Genomic DNA, 20,069 nt, shown 5'->3' on the forward strand with positions numbered 1-20,069 from the left:
CTCTTCTGCACTTAGTGCGCCAAGACATCCAAGCATGGCACAGAAGGTTTTGATTCCCATCGCAGATGTGGCACTGCGTCAGCCAATGGAAGTTCTCTGGATTCACATCAGGGACACAGCTCAAAGACCAGACAACTTTGAATAAGCATGGTTCTCAGGTGAGATCACGGAAGGGATCAAGCTCTCTTCCTATGCTTGCAAGGCACCAGCTCAATCTTCTTCAAGGAAAGCATTGTGACAACAAGGAAAGGTACAGACACAAGCCTTGTTGACCAGAAACACAAAAATCACAGGCAGTCCTCTTGATTCAGGGATGTGCAACTGCTTGGGATGCACAGCAGGGACATGAAGGAAATATGGACACAGGATGCATAGGTGTGGAAGTAAATGAAGTACACCAGACAATTGCAGGAAAAAATCAGCAACAAAACAGCTTTTCATTTTTAACTAGGACTAATGCTTTGAGAAACAAGATCTTGAAAATGACCTGCAAAGGGTAGTAAAAAATGGTCTGATCAGAGACGCTGAGAATTGTGTCAGAAATAAGGGTTCTAGCCCTGACACTGAACAAACACCTGGAATTAAAGATGAATGCTGCTGCCTTACCCCAGAGGGAGATAGAAAATCAAGGATGATGGCTAACAGCTCAAACTTCAATTGAACGATTTTCTATGTAGTTAACCTACTAATGGGATGCCTGGTCTCTAGACTACCTAGCAGGTCCCTCTGGGCAATTTATGACTGAGCACACGGTCATTGCTAGCCAGGGGAGCAAAATCCAGAGAGAGCTGCAGTGTCAACCTGTGTCTAGTAGGACTCATTACATCCAGCCCTACCTCTTTGTTCCTTGAGGGATGCTGCAATCCCCAATTGAGAAATACCCTGTAGCATAGGGCTCACAAGCTGCTTGCTTGCAGTGATGGAGTGCAGTGTGATACAAACTGTGCATGGGGCATTACAGCACAGGTAGGGTTTTCTTGAAAGATCTAGAGCTACAAAACATACAAACGCTGAATTACTACCATAGGAAATAAAGTAATAAAAAAACAAACAAAACAAAACAAAAGGGGGAGTCAGCATGTGAATGTGATAAGAAAAAAATATGATAGCACCTTTAAGGAGGGGGCAAGGAGAGTAAGAGTGAGATGAGGTCAAAAGGAACTGTGTTGTGTAGTAGCCCACAATGTACTAGAGGAGCTGCTGGGGACAGTCCAGTGGAAAGCAAGGAGGAACGTGCTGGACTCCTGCCAGCAGCATGGCACCATGACTTCCAGGCATCACATGAGGCTGACCAACTTTGAGGAGCTCAAACCAAAGTGGAGGGTAAGCAGGGCAATGCCCTTGGCTAATGATGCCCTGCAGCACACATGCTCAGCCAAAGAACTTCCAGGCCTGTGCTGATGCTGACAATTGTGAACTGAAGATCCCCTCTTCTATCCAGCACTGACCTCCGTCCTTTCCCCAGATCTAGGGGAACAAGAAATCCCTGTTAGCTCCAGGGAGGAACAGCTATCGCCCTGGGAAAGGGTCCCAGGTGCTGCTGCAGTTCCTTCCCAGCCTTCCAAGGCCCCAACAACAAAGCTCCCTGACCTGGTGGGCTCTGCTCCCCTTTCCTGGCCCCATTCTCTGTGTATAACAAAATAACCCATCGCTATACAATGTAAATATCTGTGACTGGGCAACTGTAGCAGACACTTGTGCATACTGAGATTGGCACTGGAGGACAGGGCAGCAGGTTGGGCCCATCCTCCTGGGCTCCTCCGATGTGGAGGCCCCTTACATCTCTTTGGTGCTCATCTTCTTGGTCTTCTCAGCCGTCTCCTAAAGAAAGAGAGCACAAAAGTGAAGCTGTGCACTGACACGGTTTGCCAGTGCCCTGACATCTCTGGTCCATTCATGAGAAGTGCCAACACTGTTTTATTCCTCAAAGCCCCACACTTGTATCTCTCTCCTCAGACAACTAAGATCTCCTCTAACAGAATCCAGTGGCAGAAGCAGACGGAAGACCTTGAACAAGGAGAGACTTTTTGTAAGCAGACCGATCTTCCCAACCTCATACTAACCTGATGCTTCTGCAGCTCCTGAACATATCTAGCTAGCTCCTCCTCAGTCAAGTCCTGACCAGGTTGCTGTCTCCGAGCAGTCATCTTCTCACTCTTCCCTGCAAACAGAAATGGCGTTCAGTTTTACCACAAACGGGGGATGCATATTTCATGGACAGAACCATGGAAAACAAAAAAGGAGACCAGCAAGAGTATGCTGTAGACCATAGCACACCTCAAGCTTAATGAAGCCTTGCATGGTCTGGCCAGATCTTCTTTGAAAGAAAATAGGTGTGTGGCTGCCTTGGACTTCAGAACCTGGGCTTCCAGACTGTCCCCTTATTGACCTACACCATGATAACAATGTGGTAAGAAAGAGGCTGCACCCTGCTCTCCTCTCCTGTTATTTAAAAGTAGCACCTATAATAAGCTCAAACATTTTGGCTTCTTGTAGGGAATAAATATGAGCTCAGTGGATGCAAGTACAATGATGCTTAATGAAGAGGTAAGTGCTTAGTGGAGATGCATCTTGCTATGTGTCTGCTGCTCTGATTCTTTGGTTTCATTATCTGTCTAACAATAACTTCTGATCCTTCTACTGCTTTGACACAGGCAGAAAGTGAAATAGTCGCTGTCCAACTGTGTGCTTCTGCCACGGATGCAGGGAATTAGGTAGGCATCAACACTGGGTGTTACACCACAACTCTGAAGACTGCTTCTGGGCAGACAGCAAAAAGAGTCTCTCGTTCGGTTGCCTAACCTCTCACAGCTCTGCAGGTAGCTCTACCAAGTAGAACAGTTATCTTTTCTGAGGTGAATTCCTGCTGCTGCAGCCAAATCCAAAGGGATTTGGGAATCCCAAAGTTTGTGCTGCAGACCAATAGATAAAATGTGAAAGGAACACTGCACACACAAACCTGTTGCTGTTTCCCTCTCTCCCTCTCTGCCCAAGCAACTGGACTCTGGCTGGCTATATGAACATGCTGCTGGCAGCTCCTGCACAGCACTATGAACAAAGCTCATGCAAAACTCTGGTTACTGGGGAATAAGGCCAGAAAAAAAGCAGCACAGTGCTGAGATGGTGAACCTTACCGTGAATTTTAAAAAATAGCCTTCAGGGGAAGAACAGGTGGACCAACAACCCAGCCTTACTACGAACACTGCTTCCCTTCACCTCTGTCACCGCTCCTCTACTTTACAGTTCTTAATGCAAGAAGCTAAAGTGCTTTCCTGACATCACTGGATTAAGTCTCATTTATCCACTCCTGGGGCATGACTCCTGTTTTACAGATACTGTAAATACAGTGAGGGTACACAGAGGATACAGCTGTCTTGCTCACACCCACACACGAGATAGCGGACAGTAACCTATTTGGTTTGTGCATGCCCCAAGCCAGCAGGATGCAAAGCAGCTCTGGGTTTGGAATATCTGCTGCTTAATTTTCATGATAACAAACCCAACCTACAAACCCCAGCACCACTGTTCCCAACTCAGTTACACACTTTCTGATCTCTAGAACAGAACCAACTTGGGTGTGGCCATGGAAAACCCACCCACAGAGAAGGGAACAAAGGACATGAGCAAGAAAGAACCTGGATAGTTGGAGCCCCTAAAAAGCTAGAAAATAAAAATCCCTTTGTGCAAAACCAAATACAACCATCCTCTGGAGGGCACACGGACCTTCGCATGTCATTGCCGTGCACACCCAGTTCCCACAGGCACAGACGCAGCGGTTGCACTCCACCTGGGTCTCTGCTCCATCCTCGTAGGTCTCGTCTTCCAGGGCACACTCTAGAAAGGCACAGAACAGAGGCAGTAGTTGTACACTGCAGATTCAGGAGATAATCTGAGAGAGGAGGTACAATCTCACTCTCCAAGAGTAGTTGGGGGATGCCTTTGGAAGAGGCCACCAATCCACCAAAGGTTTCAGGTGGACCACTACAACAGAAATATTCACGTTGAATCTGGTGTGTGAAATTAGCTCCAAAATAATTATTTGGGAAAGTCATACGCTTTGTTTTGTTTCCCCAAAAAACACATTTCAAGCTCTCAATCCCAAATGAGATCTTGATATTGAATTTGTTTAAATGTCCTGATTCCTTACACACAGAAGAGAACACTTGAAGTGAAAGGTTTGGTTACTCTGAAACAAATCCCTGTTCCAACAGGGAAGGAGCTGGGGAAAGTGTGTATCCTTTTGCTGTAGCCCTGAGAAAGGAAGGAAAAAGGAAAAGCTTTCTCATTTTAGCTCACATTTCTTCTCTATTATATAACCATGTAACCATAACCCTCACAGCACTTAATTGTGGTGGTTCAGTGAAAGCCATGCCCTCAGGGATACAGGCGTATCTCTGGCTTCCATACTGAATATCCCTTAGGAAGCAGAGCTCAGTGTCACAGCAGTGGATGTAAATCCAGCACCTTTGGACCAGCAGGTGAAAGCACCCCCTGAGGAGATGATTAGATGAAGGGCTCGACACGCCTGGTCAGTAGAGCACTAAGCTGCTTCCACGTAGCACTGAGCAGGATTTGGAAGGATACCGAACTTTGAGACGCTCAGGGAGGGTTTCTGTGTGAAAGGCAGAGCATAGCAGGACTTTGTTCTGGTCCAACTTTTCTAAGTTATCCACACATTAACTCTTCACATGATTTATATCCACGCTGTTAAAATACATGCTTTGACGAACAAAGCGTAACTTATCCATTTGACCTATGTCCCTGCTTCTAAAATCCAAACCTTTTTAATCACATGAGCTCTGGCAGCTCTGCAACAGGAACAGCAGTAGTTTTGACAGTGTAGGGATGGCAGAACAAGGAGTGATGTGGGACAGGAGGTAGGGCACATATCAACATCAACTCTAGGAATGGAGTTACAGCATCGGATAGCTGGATCAAGCCGGTTCCCTTTCTCTGTTCCTTTACCAGGACCCCACTAGTTCCCCAGCACAAGTGAGGAATTCCTACTTTTCTCTGGTGGGTTGAAGGATGGGCTGAGGCACTTGAGAAATTCACTGAAGCTGAGCTTCCAGTCAGCATTTTCATCTGACAGCTCGATGAGGGCATCTACGCAGAGTCCCCTGAAAGGAAAAAGAGGCATGTTCTGCACATGGCTGTACCAAGTCATTCTTTCCTCTACTGGCTTCAGAGTGCAGACAAGTTAAACCAGTCACTGGCCTCAGAGTATGGATGAATTAAATTACTAAATACTAGGAAGATTCTGAGATATTGGGAACAAATGCCTTCTGTAAGAAAATCTCCAGAAGAAAAGCAGACACAAGATGCTCCCTGTCTGGAGAAAGGCTGAGGTGTGGAGGGGTTGGTATTCAGAACAAATCAGGCAGCAGGAATAGCACCCTGCTGACATCTACTCACTATCACACTAGTATGGATGCACACACAGTTCAACCACAAGTCATCATCGTCTTGCATGCAGGGACACAAAAAAAGGGAAACCTCTCAAGCTATGATTTCATGTGATGGTTGCACCAGTTCTAATTACAGGCTCTCCATGAGTTGTGTTCTTCTACCACCTTCCTTGCATTGGACCTAGCTATCAGGCAAGAGGCAAGCATGGTCCACTGCAAAGATAAATCACTAGGAAATAAAAAGACAAATTTTCTGTCACCCAACTTACCTCCAGGCTGCAAAACTGTAAGATTCAATGCAAAAGAGAATTGCAATGTATGGCCCAACCTGAATGTTAAGAGTGGAACTGCTCCTTTTGGTGGTATCCATGTCTAATTAAGTGAGAAGCCATTTCCTATACAGTTAAGTTTGCTGATGCTATTTTCCTAACTGCTACTTTTCCATGGTTGTTTTTTCCATCCCCCCTTCTTACCACATCTGGTCCCTGTCCTGGCACCCTGCCCGCTGCCCACCTGAGCAGCTTGTTGGTCTCCTGGTCCATGTAGGTTGTGATGTTGACAGCAGTCTCATTCTGCTCCACAAACTTCAGGAATTCGGTGGAGTCCAGGCGAGAATCGCCATCATCAAAGTTCTGTAGGGAAAGATGGGAAGATGTGAGAGGATCAGATCTGTCAACTCAAAGTACCCCTTCTTTATTGCTCTAAAGTATGTTATTAGCATTTATGAAGCACAAATGAAGCAGGTTGCATCATCCCTGTTTAGCATAAAGAACAGAGGCTCAGGGAAAAACAACATATCCACACTAGCATCAGAGCTGGGAGACCTGGCTCTAGCCTCCTGCTTGCTGGTAAGCTACACTGCCTCTCATTCACCTCCCGTTGCTTGATTTATGACTCTAACCCCATTTCTTCTCTGTTCCAGCCAGCTCCCAGCTTTCTTATACACCTCCTGCCTTAAAGCAAACCAGTTGTGCTCAAGAAGGTGTCAGCTTTCCAGTATGTGTAAATCCAAAGCTGTGTACGGACTGTGACAGTGACAAAAGGGATAATCACAGGAAACAATTTTCTGCTGATCCCAAAGAAAAGAACCATTTAAAACAACAGCTAAACACCTTGCCACCAGCATCACAGGGTCTTGACAGGGCTCCTGGCACTGACAAGCAGGACTTTTAGCCTCAATGTCCTGGCTGTACTCCCACTGCAGTAATTGCATTCTGCCTCCCTGTTTGGAGATGTCATATTCACAGCACAGGGCACACAGCAGGAACTTCTGGGCCCCCTCAGAGACAGCTGCATTGCAGTGAAGGGAAAATGAATTCTGCAGGCAGATTGCTGCACTGGATGCTGGTCAGCCTCCGTCGTGTGACTCAGGGCAGGTCACTGTGCCTCCCTGAGCAGAGCTTCCAGGAATGCTCAGACACTGCCTGCTGCTATCTCTGGTTCAGGAAAAACACTAGGGCTAGGAAAACATCTGCCTGTGCTGTAGCCTGCATGTAACTGCCCCACTAAGAAATTTCAGCTTCTGTAAGATGTTGAAGTCTTTCTCTAAATTTCTTTTCAAAGTGGCCACAGCTCTCTTAACGACCTGACTGGGATAAGCTAGGTTTCTTGGCTTTCGAGACAAAGGTATGTATTTACCTAACCCCCAAAAGACACTTCAAAACACAGCAACTTGCCACTATTGGTCTAATCTCTAATGCAGGGTCCTTCAAGGCCAAGGCCTGCTTGGTGTTTGACCCATGTCCCAGTGACTCACACAAAGCATGCTTCCAGAAAGGAGAGAGCTACATGCCACATCTGCAAGCTCCTCCGGTCAAGGAGAAAAGGGAAAACCTTCACCTCCTCCTTGCCTCCAGTGTTTATTGCCTGCAGAGTAGAAGCCAGGTCATTTGCAGGGCAGTGTGGGGAGCTGTGGGTTGGGCAAGGCAGGCAGCTCAGGCTCCTTGGTGAAACAAATCTGTGTGTGCATGAGTTCACTTAGATTGCATTACTGGGATATCTCTGACTTGCTCCATGCCTTGAATTCTGCTTTAAAAGTATTTCAAAGCTCATTGGGCTGTTGACATGGAGGATTACCTTCTGACAGTGGAGGAAAACTGGCCAAGGAAAGGGCATGGCTTTGTCATGGAAACTTTTGCCCCCTTGTGCCTGGGATCAGCGCTCCACAAAAAGGTAGAAAATAGGGAACATGATGCTGTCTGCTTCTGAGCTGTGTGATTTCAGCAAAGGGAGGCTGGCAGAGGAGGGGTGGGCTGTGCACAGCAGTGGAACGAGCCCATGGCTGGTTCACGTTTTGGCAAACCCTATAGCTTGACCAGGTCCCCTGCTATAAAGACAGCACGTGTGTGAGGGGATGCCAGGGTGCTGGCAGGGTGCCTGAAGCAGTGGCCTCAAGTGAGTTTCCACAGAAGGGGAAGCATTAATGGCTACAAAGGCAAAGATGTTCTCTGTAGTGTGGAGACCGGCTCCTCTGCCTCACCAGGGGGTGCCATTGCCATGGCAAATTTGCTTGCAGCATTAACTCCTGTCAGGCACCATTAATCTCTCACTGTCAACAGCTTATGATTTAAACACTCTCCCCTCTTCCCCACCTGCTCTTCCAGCTCCATCTTGAATGCTTTGAAGTCTTTATCGGGAGCTGGGTGTGAGGGGGAGGGAGGCAGCAGTGCATGCGGCAGGAGCATGGCAGAAGTGTGTGATCTGCGGGTTATAAAAGGGGTGGGGATGGGGTGAGGCTGAGAGGGAGGTAGGAAGGGGAACAGCATTATTGCTGGGGGCTCACAGGCAGTTCCTTCTCTCTGCAAAGCGCCAGAAAACTACCAGCTCTCTTCACAACTGGGCCACACTCCATACAGGCACATCATCCACTCGAAGCCCCCAGGCACCCCCTCTCCCAACCTCAACATGGCCTTGGGGCTGTCAGGAACCAAGGATCAGAAGCACTGCCACATCTCTCTACTCCTAGTATCTGTATTGCCAGCACTCCACCCACCTTTCCTCCTCTGCCAGTCATTTGCCTTCTAAGATCAGTTCTTCTCTCCCCTACCAGGAGCATACTGGGTCTGTCCACATTCTTTTCCCCAGGACACATCAGACATCAGGAGACAGGGATGTTGCAGGTGTCTCCATCAGCAGGTGCTACAGGCAGCCCCTAACACATCACGCTGTAGGACACAGAAGGCCTCTCTGGCTCCTGTCTCATCAGACACATCTCAACACTGCAGCTGCCTTCATGGCAGCACTGCTGCTTTACAGTGACAGGTCAAAAAATGGCAGTCTCTACTTGCCTTGAAGTACTTGTCCAGGACTTCACTGTAGTTGCTGCCCTTGGAAAACCAGCCGTCTGGGATAATCTCTGCTTCCAGCCACTGGATGACACGGCGACGAAGCTCGTCCCTGTCCGACTGGTAACAGACAACTGTTGGGAGAGAAAGCAAGGATAAGAGGAACAACGTTGGCAGGGAAACCCTAGAGAGATTACAAGAAATAAAAGCCAAGCAGACAGTCCTGATGGCAGTCTGCAGGCCCCTTGGAAACGATCCACGGCCAGATCAAAGCAGGGCTGCCATGTGCCGAACGGTGGACGGGCTGTGGGTGACACCATGTGGCAAGGCCCGAAAACGACAGTCCTGCCAAACTGCCTTCCAGTCCCTGATGCTTGAGGAAAGGGAGGCCAGGGCCAGCTGACTCATCTCTGATTGAGGGAGGAATGTGAATAATTGGCTCTGCTCAATGTCCCTGGGCTTTTTGATGCCATGCACTCAGCCATGAGCCTTCAGGTACTGAAATCCCCTTCTGTTCCAACATCAAAGACCAGACTGAGCAAACCTTACCCATTCTCTTCCTAAAACTTCAATTTTAGGGCCTAACATCTCAGGAGATTTCTTCAAAATCCTGGCTTGTCCACTCAGATTGTAAATTAGAAGGGGTCAAGTTGTACTTTTACTCAGAGCTCTCCAGTCACAGGTATAGTTTTGCATGCTAGTTACAACGTATTCAGAAGCAAAACTGAAAGATCATCCAGCTTATTTGCACTGTCACACCTATCCAGAGGTCAATGGAGTGAGAAGGGGAATCTTCGTGCACTCGTGCCACTTAAGACACACACACGATTTCCTTCTGTATCCAGTGACTACAATCACAACTGGATGGACCAATAAAAACAAGAGCCCACAGGGTTCAAGTTTAATTTTGAGCTTCCTTAAAACTGTTCTGAGGTCAGGTTCTGACATGGTCCTTTGCCTTAGGCTTGTATGAGGGTTTGCTCTCATGTCTCGTAGGAAACTGAAGTTTATGACTGTACAGCTCCAGGACTGATAAGTCACGGATAGGAAAAGAGTCCTTTGTTGACTACAGGTTATGGCCCCAGAATCTATAGTCAAAGTACACAAAGCAACAGATAGGGAGAGTAATCAGGTACAGGGAATCAAACAGGTGATGAGAGATGGCTCAGCTACACCTCCTGATTCCCCAACAATATCCCATTCATTATGCAGCACTGCCCCACTGCCACTGGGACCATCAGTTAATTGCTCTTGAAATAAAGCCTCCTTTTAAAAGAGTACTCCTGAAGCTGGGGAGGACAGTAGTTCAGTTCCTGTACCTTTGATCTCCGAAGAACTATGTGTCTTGTTCCTTAGTCTGGACACAGCTTGTGTCCCTAGGGGCAAATTCACACACTTCACTTTGTATGTACACAGAGTTCCTAAGGCACTCCAGCAGTTAAAAGTTCAGGAGTACCCAAGAGTTAAGAGTACCTGAGCATAAGGGTACCCAAGAGTAAGGACCAAGAGTAAGGACGATATTTCATTGCATCTATCAGCTCAGGCTCTGCTATAGACAGCGCAGAAGCACCACTTGTACACAGAGCTATGCCACTCCCCCAGCAGACCTTCCTTCCCAGTTGATTCCCAAATACACACAGACTCCAGCCAGTCAAGGAAATGTCTTCTTACCTGGACTTGCAGCTGGATTCTCAGGCTTCTTCTCTGTTAAAGGAAAGACAAAAGAGGACATTTCTGATTCAGCGAGAAGCAACATGAACTTCTTCCTATTCTGGCTGCCACTCGGGCAAGAGCAGAGGAACATGAGATCTTCTGGAAACATGAGGACCACAGAGATGACGAAGGGACTGGAACAACTGTTTTATGAGGGGAGGCAGGCTGCGACTGTTCAGCATGGAGAAGGTTCATGAGGGATCTCATCAATTTGTTTAAATTTGATGGGCAGGAGTGAAAAGGACTGAGCCATACTCTTCTCCACAGTATCCAGTGACAGGATAAGGGGCAGTGGATGCATATTTAAAAACTTGACATTATATCTGAACATAAGGAAACACTTTTTTTCCACTGTGAAGCCGGTTGAAGATTGGAACAGGTTGCTCAAAAGAACAAAACAAAGCAGAACAGAAGTGTAGTCTCTCTCCTTGGAAATACTCAAAATCCAAGTGGACATAGTCCAGGGCAACCTGCTCTAGCTGATCCTGCTCAAGCAAAGGGTTTGACCAGCTGATCTCTAGAGGATCTCTCCTGCTTGAACCGTCTTGTAGTTGTGAGTTACTTCCTATCAGTGTAGTATGTTTGGTTCTGGCAGTGCCTTTACTCAAATAGTAAGGAGGTCAGGCTGTTCAGATGTGCACTACTTCACCATTTTCACCTGTTCACTCCTGAAACTGCTCTTTTAACAGAGGCTTCTTGTATTTAGGAGAGAGGCATGTGCAAGGTGTGGAGATGAGTTAAACAGTCGTACCCTTGAGGCAAAAACCTTGCTCTGAAGTTCTTGAGGTCCCTCATGAGCACAGACAGTAGTATGGGTTCTGGAGGTTTATCTCAAGTCTGACTTATTCTCAGCAGGCCTGCCTGGGTAAAGCCATCAGCTCAGAGAGGTCAGAGAATGGCACTGCTCTGCTCCCTTGAGTGTCCCACTCCCAGTAACCAAAAAGCCCACTGCAGCCAAAGCATTAGGGCCTTGAAACACTAATGAGGGCCAGCCTGACGAAGGACCACCATCCACATGCTACTTTCAGTCCAGAGGCTCCATGTCAAGCTTATTCAAGACTGTTCTTGGGAGTTAAAGAAAAATATTTGAAAGACAATGCAGTCATTGGTCACAGCCAAAATAGGTAAATGAAGGGAAAATCCTGCTTAATGAACTTAACCCACCTAGGTGAACAAGGAAAGACAGATGATGTAATCTTGGATTTCAGCAATGGTTTTGATACTGTTTCTCACAGTATCCTTCTGCACAAAACATAACGCAACGAGCGAACAACTGTATGACAGGTTGAACTCGAAGTAAATGGGGACATATCAGGTAGGCAGCCAGTCACTAGTGGGGTTCTGCACACCTCCATTTTAGGACTAGTTATCTTCAATATATTCAGAAATGATGTGGATACAGGACTTGAACATCTACTAAGTAAATTTGCAGGCAACACTAAATTGGGAAGAGCCATAGAGGATAGAGAGGCTTTACAGAGAGAACTTGACAAATTAGAGGGCTGGGCAATCACCAACCACATAAAGTGGTTTTTATATTTAATAAGTGCAAATGCTATATTCGGTACCTTGGACAAGGCAACCCTGGGTGTATACACAGATGGGGGGACAAGAAGCTGGAGAGCAGCCCCACAGAAAGAGCTGGGGGGGGTTCTGGCTGATGGCAAGTTGAATGTGAGCCAGCAGAGTGCTCTGGCAGCGCAAAGGGCCAACAGTACCCTGGGGTGCATCAGGCCCAGCACTGCCACCAGGATGGGGGGAGGGATTGTTGCACTCTGCTCTGAGCTGTGTGGCCTCACTTTGAGTGCTGGGTGCACCTTTGGGTGCCACAAAAGGAAAAGGACAAAGAACCATGAGACCATCCAAAGGAGGGCTACAGATGTGGTGAAGGGTCTGGAGTGCAACGTGTCTGGGAAGAGACTGAGATCCCATGGTGTGTTCAGCCCAGAGCAGAGGAGCTGAGGGGAGGCCTCATGGCAACTGCAGCTCCTCACAGTGCTGAGCTGTGCTGTGTGTGACAGCGACAGGGCCCGAGGGAACGGCATGGAGCTGTGTCAGAGGAGGGGCAGCTGGGGGTCAGGGACAGAGTCTGCACCACAGGGCGGTGGGCATGGAACAGGATGCACAGGGCAGTGGACACGGCCCCTAGTGCTGGAGTTTGCATAAAGTTCCTACTTCACTTTCAGACATAGGGTTTGGATTTTGGGTGGTGCTCTGTGGAGCTGGGAGTTGGACTTGGTGATCCTTGTGGGTCCCTTCCAATTTAGAATATTCTATGATTCTATGCCTTGGCTCCTTGTCCTTGTCTGAGATTATGCCGTAGGTATGCCTGTCCCCAACTCTGCTGACAGCATTCCTTTACCTGACCAAAGATCTTGTTGATCCTAGCCCTCCCCCTTGGGACTACCCTCCCACCTTGTTATTCCTACGGACTTGCATGGGAATTTCTGACCTATGGATCCTGGTTATCACCACCAGATCTGATCCTGACTGGATGTCATGGCTCAGCCTCAGACCTAGTTCACCATTATAGATGTACCTGGTGATTTGGACTCAGTTGAATCTGGGTACCTTTTCTGGGCTTGTCCTGTTTACCTTGACTGGCAGTTTCAGAACAAGGTCCTAGTTGGCGAGGCCTCTCCCTTGCCCTGTTATCACACTGTGCTCTCAGCTCTCTGTCCTTTAGGGTAGCTGTTTCTTACTGTTCCCTGACACAGGGTTACCTTTACAGTGACCATCGTAATCCACTTGAATCTTGGAGCCAGTGAGACAGGCATCACGGTGCAGCTCACAGTGGTTCAGGTACGTCTTGCCATTGCTACCACACACAGGTCTCTTGTGAGGTTTGCATAGCTGTGAGAAAGCCAGAGATGAGAGCTTTGATCTGCCCTTTGGGGGCAGCGATAAGGAGCAGGCACATCACAGGTTCAGCTCAGCCCAAAAAGCTTTCAAATCTTCTCATCGCCTCCCCAGGAAAAGCCAAGTGAAGAAAACTGCAGATGTGGACTCAAAGGCTTCCCCGCATCCCCTCCCCGGTCAGCAGCATCACAGCAGGAGTATCCCAGAAGCAGAGCACAGCAGAAAAATCAAAACTTGGTGTAAACAATGAGTGCGGTCCTACAGATGCAGCTTTATGTGCAGTGAATGTATGTGTCCCAGGGCGTGCCCTTCTGCTTGCTCAGCTCTGTTACAGCTCCCTGTAGGTACTGCTCCACCTTTCAGACTCTGAATTTAGCCCATGTTACCAGCCAGCAGCTCAACCTACAGCACAGTAAGAGCTCACCAGTGCCACCGTGTAAGGTGCAGGCTTCTTTCTCCTGCCTCATTCAGGCCAATCCTGTCCAGACAACAAACTCCTTGCCTGCTAAGGGACTGTTTCTCTCCCCAGAACACAGGCTGGCTGTGTCTGAGCTGCAGGCTGGGAGGGAAGCAGAAGCAGAGAACCCATTTTCAGGAGCCTGGCAGGAGCAGTTTGAAAGCATGGAGCAGAACAGAGTAGAGCAAGGAGACCCTGTCTCCACAGCTGGGATAGGCTTTTCTGATTGTCTCTGGCTCCCTGCTGGAGGAAACTATTCGTGCTTACAGCACTCCACCACAATTATTCCCATTTTACAAAAGCTGATTTTTTAGTAGGGTACTTGTAACCTCCTCAAACAAGCCTCCAGGGAGGGAAAGCTGTCTTGGAGCCTGCAGATTCTCCTTCAGTGTCTTCCACAGCCAGCTGGGTATCAATACCCCACGAGGCTCTCCCAACAAAAGACCTCCAGCTAAGTCTGCCATGCCTGTAAAGACTCTGTGCGAGCAGCACAGCTGCAAGCCCCAGACAGTGTACACACTGCAGGGCTCTTCCCTCACACCACACAGCGAAAGGCCCCACTGTTTGAAGAGCGGCTGTGAATTTGCAGCTGCTCCAAACCAGCCTTTGTGATGCCCCCAGTGACTGAAGTGCAGCCCAAGGGCCAGGTGATGCAGGAGCTGCTCTGTCCCCATACCTCAATGCACAGGCAGGTTGGCTCTCCCTTCTCTGTCACCGCACATTCCCGCCCAGCTCCGCAGAAAACGTTGGCACAGATTTTGGATTTGCTCCTTGGCTCTTCCTGCAAGCCATAAAAAAAGAGACACAGAATACATCAAGTCACCCAAACCAGCAGCAGCAGCAGTCCTCAGTGCAGCTGTAAAACATAATACATTTAACTTCAACGCTGGAGCACAGAGCACCAAGCCAGTAAGTCACAGATGACAGAACAGGACAGACATGACGGCAGAAGATGGACAGCTCAGACAATAACCAGGGGCAGAAACAGGAGCTGGGGATACAGCCCCAGCAATAAAGCCTTTCCTTGAGGTCATTCCTGAAAAGTTACCTTGGAGAATTGGAGCAAACATGAAGAAAAGAACATCTAGCACAAATGGTAAGAGTAATGCCCTTGAAGCAAGGACTGCTGCCTTTGAATTTTCATTATGGGGGGAGGCAGCAAAAATGTCTTTGTTCAAGACATTGAAGAAGGTGAACATGCCCCTGGAGAAAGGTGTGATACCAAATAGAAAGAAGAAATTGTTATCAGGCACCAGATAATACCCCTGTCCCAAAAGAACAACACAGATCTGCAGGGCTCTTTATCTTGCCCCCATTGCTGAAGACTTAAATGCTTCAGAGAAGAAACACTCTCGTGGATAAAGTAACCTTCTCATAGAGAGGAGTTCTTCCTGGTCTCTGACAGCTAGTGGTTTACTCCTGCCCTGCAGCACAAATTTTGCACTTCACAGTTTTCTCCCAGTTGTCACAAACACTCCTGTTGTTCGTGCCACCGTCAAATCTTTTTTTTCTTTCTCTTCAAGTTCCACTGCATTCCTGAACTGTTGACAGCTATCAGGGAAGATCTCCACAGGTTAACCACCTTTTCAAAAATAACACCCTTCCCTTTTATCAGTCTAAGGTCTCTTTGTACTTAGGACTTAGGACTCTTAAAGGAGAAGATGGTTAGAGGGGTTCCAATTTTGAAGCTGAGATTTTAATTCACACTCTGCCATTCATTTCTTTTATGGCTCCAATTTCATCTCACAATTCACAACTAGAAATGATGTGTCCAGTTCAGCGTTGTGATCTGCTCTCCACAACAGTTTGGCATCACAGTCAGAAGTCTGAGGAATGTAAAGCCCAAGGAGCACACAGTTGGGACAGGAACCAAAACAGAGGTGAAAGAAAGGAAGATGACAGCAGGGACTGTGAATGAGGCTTCACAACCTTCACATAGACTCTCTTGTGGCCTCCCAAGTGCTACCAGCCTTTCCAACCATACCATGCTTTCTATGAAGCTCCCCTTGTTGGAGCCACACGAGCCCAGGCAGTGAGGGGGAGTCTCAAGAGTAACAGGCACAGAGTGAGGGTGCTTCATCAGGAGTAAAAAGCATTTCTGCTATTAGCAGCAACTGCAACTCTTTTTCCTCTTTTGGTATCCAAGTGAAAATCTGCAAAACAACTGGAACCCTCACATTATTTAGTCTCATCCTTGGACACACTCAAGGTTGGGCTGGACCTGGGGTTCTCAGCACCCTGATCTAGCTGTAAGTGGCTCTGTTCCTTGCAGGGAGTCAGACTAGATGACCTCTAAAGGTCCCTTCCAACTCAAGTGATTCTATGACTCTATAATGCTCTGCGTGGTCTGCTGTAAAATCAAGGCTTCACAATTTCGCCCCGCCTGATGTGCAAGGAAATCAAAGTGCTGTGAGGCAGTAACAGTAAAGCTCTTCTGGGAAGCAATCTGATACATTATAGAAGCCTGAGCACTACACTGATAAGGTAAAACTAAAGGGCAACAGGATGATGCCTGGGGTTGCAGGACTCAGGACAGATTCTTGTACCACAGACTGAGAAAGGGGTAGGGAAGTAAGGTCACAAGCTAACAGCACTGTCTGCACAGCTCCTAATCCAACTCAGTATCACCATCCAGCCATAAAACTTAATGCGCCATTAGCTGTCGTCTCAGCAATGTCTCCTCCACAGTACAGAAAGATCTGGAGACACAATTGTCACAGGAAACTACAACAAGAAGCCACAGCTCCTGACTTCCAAGACCTCTCTCCTTGCTGTTGTGGGGCTGCAGGGAGAAACATGATGTGTTACAGCAATCAAAGAGAGAGCTGAGTGCTGAGAAAAAAAAACTCGGCTTGTGCATTCCATCCCATTACCCAAGCAGTGCCTCTGGACAAAACAGCTTTTGCAGAAGTGCCAGGAGAGCAGGTCCCACGTACACTGGAGGGAGCACAGGGCAGGCAGTCTGTCACCTGAAGCTGCTGGCTCTGGCAGCACATTTCTCCCACTGCTCTCATTTGGGATAACGAGCAAACCTGACCTAATTCCTGAGGCATCTGTGGGTTCTCTAATGCTCTGGTGTGACAAGGCGGAAAACGGAACAGATTAGAAGGAAACAAACAAGCACCCCCAGCATTGGGATGGCCGTGAGCAGGCAGTCCAATAAACACTGCAATTTCTCTTTCTTAAGGCTATTGCTTCAGGGCATCTACAGAGCTCTGGAAGAAACCCTGCACAAACTACCTTTAAGTCTCACATGGAAGGTCTGTTTTCGGTCGTCAGAGATAAGCTCAGTGCATGGGTTTTGAACCATGCTAGATCACACCGCATCAAACCTACCTCCCCAGGCAACATTACTGTTAGGATGGTAGAGGACTGCAGAGTGACCTGTATGCCCTGCTCTGGAAGGAAACCTGCCATCAAGCTGCAGAAGCCATCACGTCAGGACTCAGCTGTACTACTCCTTGGCTTTGTACTACCTGGCCCCAAAGTGGCACCACCTGCATCCATGACCACCCCTGGAAGCCTCTCTCCCTGGTGTCCAGGAGGCACAGGGTACATGTCTGGCAGCTTGCAGCAGCAGAGGCATCCATGGGCAGCTCAGAAGGCCTAAAAACGGGCAGTCCTCAAAGCAACCAAGCAAAGAGGAAAGGAAAAGAGGCCGGGTTTGTGAGACAGAGCCTGGGCCAGTGCTGCATTCCTCAGGAGACTGCAACCAGATACATGTTCCCAACACTGACAACAACCTATTGAAAGGGTGTCAGCATGAGCTCTGCACTAGATGTCAAGGGGCCCAGAGCCATTATGCTTTCAGGCGCCCTGCTCCTCCTCCTTCCTGCTGTTCCACAGCCCTTCTGCAAGTAGCAGAACTAACGAAACCCAGCCTCCAGCAGCTCTCTGCACAGCCTGTCTGTCAGACAGCACAGGGCACCCCACGAGCTTCTTCCTCAGGGGCTGATCCATGGGCCCCTCTCATTAAGCCGGTCACCCAGAGCCACAGGAACAGCTGGGTCCTGTCATCTCAGAGGCTTCAACCGCTCCATCAGTAGTGGTGGAATCTGGCTGATGGATTGGAGAGCTGTTGGAGGTGAGGGGCAGGTGGGCACTGACAGCATCCCAGCACCACTCTGCCTCCTGGGGGATCTGGGAGAAAAGTAATTCCTTTGCAGTTTTGCTAATGGGAAACAAGCTGGAGCATGTATTTCCAACTGTGTTGGATACCACGGCATGTTCCTAGAAAACCTAGATGTGACAGGAGGGGACCCGCAGCTCCTGCAGCTTGGAGGAGCACTTCAGGGCTCAGAGGCTCAGGTCCAGCATACCCCAAGCGCAGTGCAGGCAGTGTGACAGGGAGCAAAGCTCAGCACGACAGCCAGGCCTTCCTCATGTCCCACATGCAGGCAGGAGCCAGCAAGGAGAGGGAGGCAGGAACTGCAGGAAGAAGGCTTTTCCCCCAGTAACCTAATAAAGAGGAGGAAACCATCTGCCAAACAGCTGATTTCTCTTCCAGCGAGATGCTGCTAGCAGCGAGGAGCCAGGCACACCTCACAGGGACTCCTCCATGCTAGTGCTGTTTTGGCTTTTAAAGCTGGAAGGAATGTCTGCGCACTGGCCCCTACAACCTCTTATTTTCCATCACAAGGCAATGACCGGTGAGGCCCCATAAGGGGAACAATGACACAGGAGTCTGGGAAAGAGGAAATCTCAGTCACAAACAAGTCTGGAAAATGGCTGCTGGGAGGCAGGGAGGCTGTGCCTGGCATTGCTCTCACTGTGGCAGCCTTGATCCACTGCGCACTCTAAAAACCCCTTTGCAGTCACAGCCTTGAACGTAACATGGGCCAAAACCATGCTGCCTTGCAGCACTCCTCACCCTGCCCATCCCCACAGCCATCCTGGAGTAGGGACTGGATTCCCCAGTGCCACAGCTCGTGGCCTGCAACCCCCACAGCTGAGATTAATGAAGTTAATCTCATGAGGGCTGCAAGCTAAGACAGGCATTCTCTGTCATCCTTCTGGGACAGACTGGGTAAGAGAGGACTGCGGGAGGCCATTTGCACAAGAGCTGCCTACGGCAGGGGCTCAGCTCCCCTCTTCTCCTGGTCTGGGGCCAGGACCATGCTGCAACGTGACAGACAAGCCACAGTCCCTGCTGGGGCACAACTCTCCTTCCCAGCCCCCAAATGCCCAAGGCCAGGCTCTGTTTTGTTACAGCTGGACTTCCAGGAACCACAATTCTCCATCCTGTTTTGTTTAAACCATAAAAGCAAAGCCAGCATTAACTCCTGAATGTCAGCAGGAGGGGATGGCATGTGGGACAAGTCACAGCACCTAGGATCAGGAAGAAGAAGCTAGGGGGAGGAAGGAGTTCAGGCCCTTGGGGCAGGCAGGGATGGAGCATTTGTTTTTGGATTCCCAACCTAATCAGCCTCATAACTCCTGTTAAGAAGCACAGACCCTATCCCTTAAAGCCCTCTGCAAGCACACCTGGGCTCAGCAGTAAGAGGAAGCATTCTCTACCAGCAGTATTTTTCCAAGGAAAAAGGTGCTTTCCCTTCCCCTGCAGAATGCAAGAAGACCCAGTCCACAGAGCTCAGCACCAGAGCCCTCTATTACATTCTGGGGTGCACTCACACCATGGTCCTCCCTTGCTACCCAACATGAGGCTGTTCACACCATGTACAACCAACCTCACATACACTCTTTCAGTCCCTAAGTCTCTGGTGGGTTGCAGTTCTTTTTGTGACAAGCAGTCCCTCCTTTATCCTTCACCATCCCCACCTCCCCACTCTCAGAGGCCACTGGGATGGTGTCTGCAGCAATTGATTTCTGAATAGGACCCAGACCTGCCACATTTCTCAGCCATCATCTGGCTTCAACCAGAGAAACGAGTGAGATGAGCAAGTCAGGATTTACAACTCTACGGCATCTCCTCACCTCTTCCATTAAGTGGACGCACAAGAGGAACGTGGACAGCTGAAAGTGCTGAGATTTGCTGGCAGCCTTGGGCTTCTTGCAAAAGAGACCTCAGTAATTTTGTTCCCAACACTGACACAATGCTATGATGATCCTCATTCCCAGCTCTGTGCCTTGGTCCTGCTTTACCCAACTCCTGCCACAGCACATTACAAAAAAGTAATGGAAACTGCTATGGAATGGAGGGAAGCACTGACTCAGCCTCCATGTGCGAAGGAGGTGAGAACAGCATTGGGCACAAGCCAGTTTCACACTTCCCATTTTCTAGCCTTGGACAGGGACTTGCTCAGCTCCTTGCTGATGCAGAGCCAGTTTGGGGTGGTTATCAGACTAACAAGGATATCTGAAAGCAGAGGCAAAGTAAAACAAAACTGC

The 20,069-nt window shown here is 48.7% G+C and overlaps 1 protein-coding gene across 1 annotated transcript in view; it reads right to left on the bottom strand.

The window, feature by feature from the left end:
• Positions 1–481: 481 nt before the first annotated feature.
• Positions 482–20,069, bottom strand: part of FSTL1 (follistatin like 1) — a 41,534-nt gene continuing 21,946 nt past the window's right edge. The window contains exons 3-11 of the mRNA XM_065742128.1: positions 14,398–14,502; positions 13,129–13,258; positions 10,364–10,396; positions 8,696–8,826; positions 5,922–6,040; positions 5,008–5,120; positions 3,724–3,834; positions 2,064–2,161; positions 482–1,821 (exon numbers count right to left, since the gene is read on the bottom strand). Coding sequence (XP_065598200.1) covers positions 1,777–1,821; positions 2,064–2,161; positions 3,724–3,834; positions 5,008–5,120; positions 5,922–6,040; positions 8,696–8,826; positions 10,364–10,396; positions 13,129–13,258; positions 14,398–14,502 — 885 coding nt within the window. The 3' untranslated portion in view covers positions 482–1,776. The remainder of the gene's footprint in view (positions 1,822–2,063; positions 2,162–3,723; positions 3,835–5,007; positions 5,121–5,921; positions 6,041–8,695; positions 8,827–10,363; positions 10,397–13,128; positions 13,259–14,397; positions 14,503–20,069) is intronic.

Source organism: Cyrtonyx montezumae, unplaced genomic scaffold (assembly GCF_038088225.1).
Source record: "Cyrtonyx montezumae isolate F1298 unplaced genomic scaffold, pur_monq_1.0 scaffold_3, whole genome shotgun sequence".
Lineage (NCBI taxonomy): Eukaryota > Metazoa > Chordata > Aves > Galliformes > Odontophoridae > Cyrtonyx > Cyrtonyx montezumae.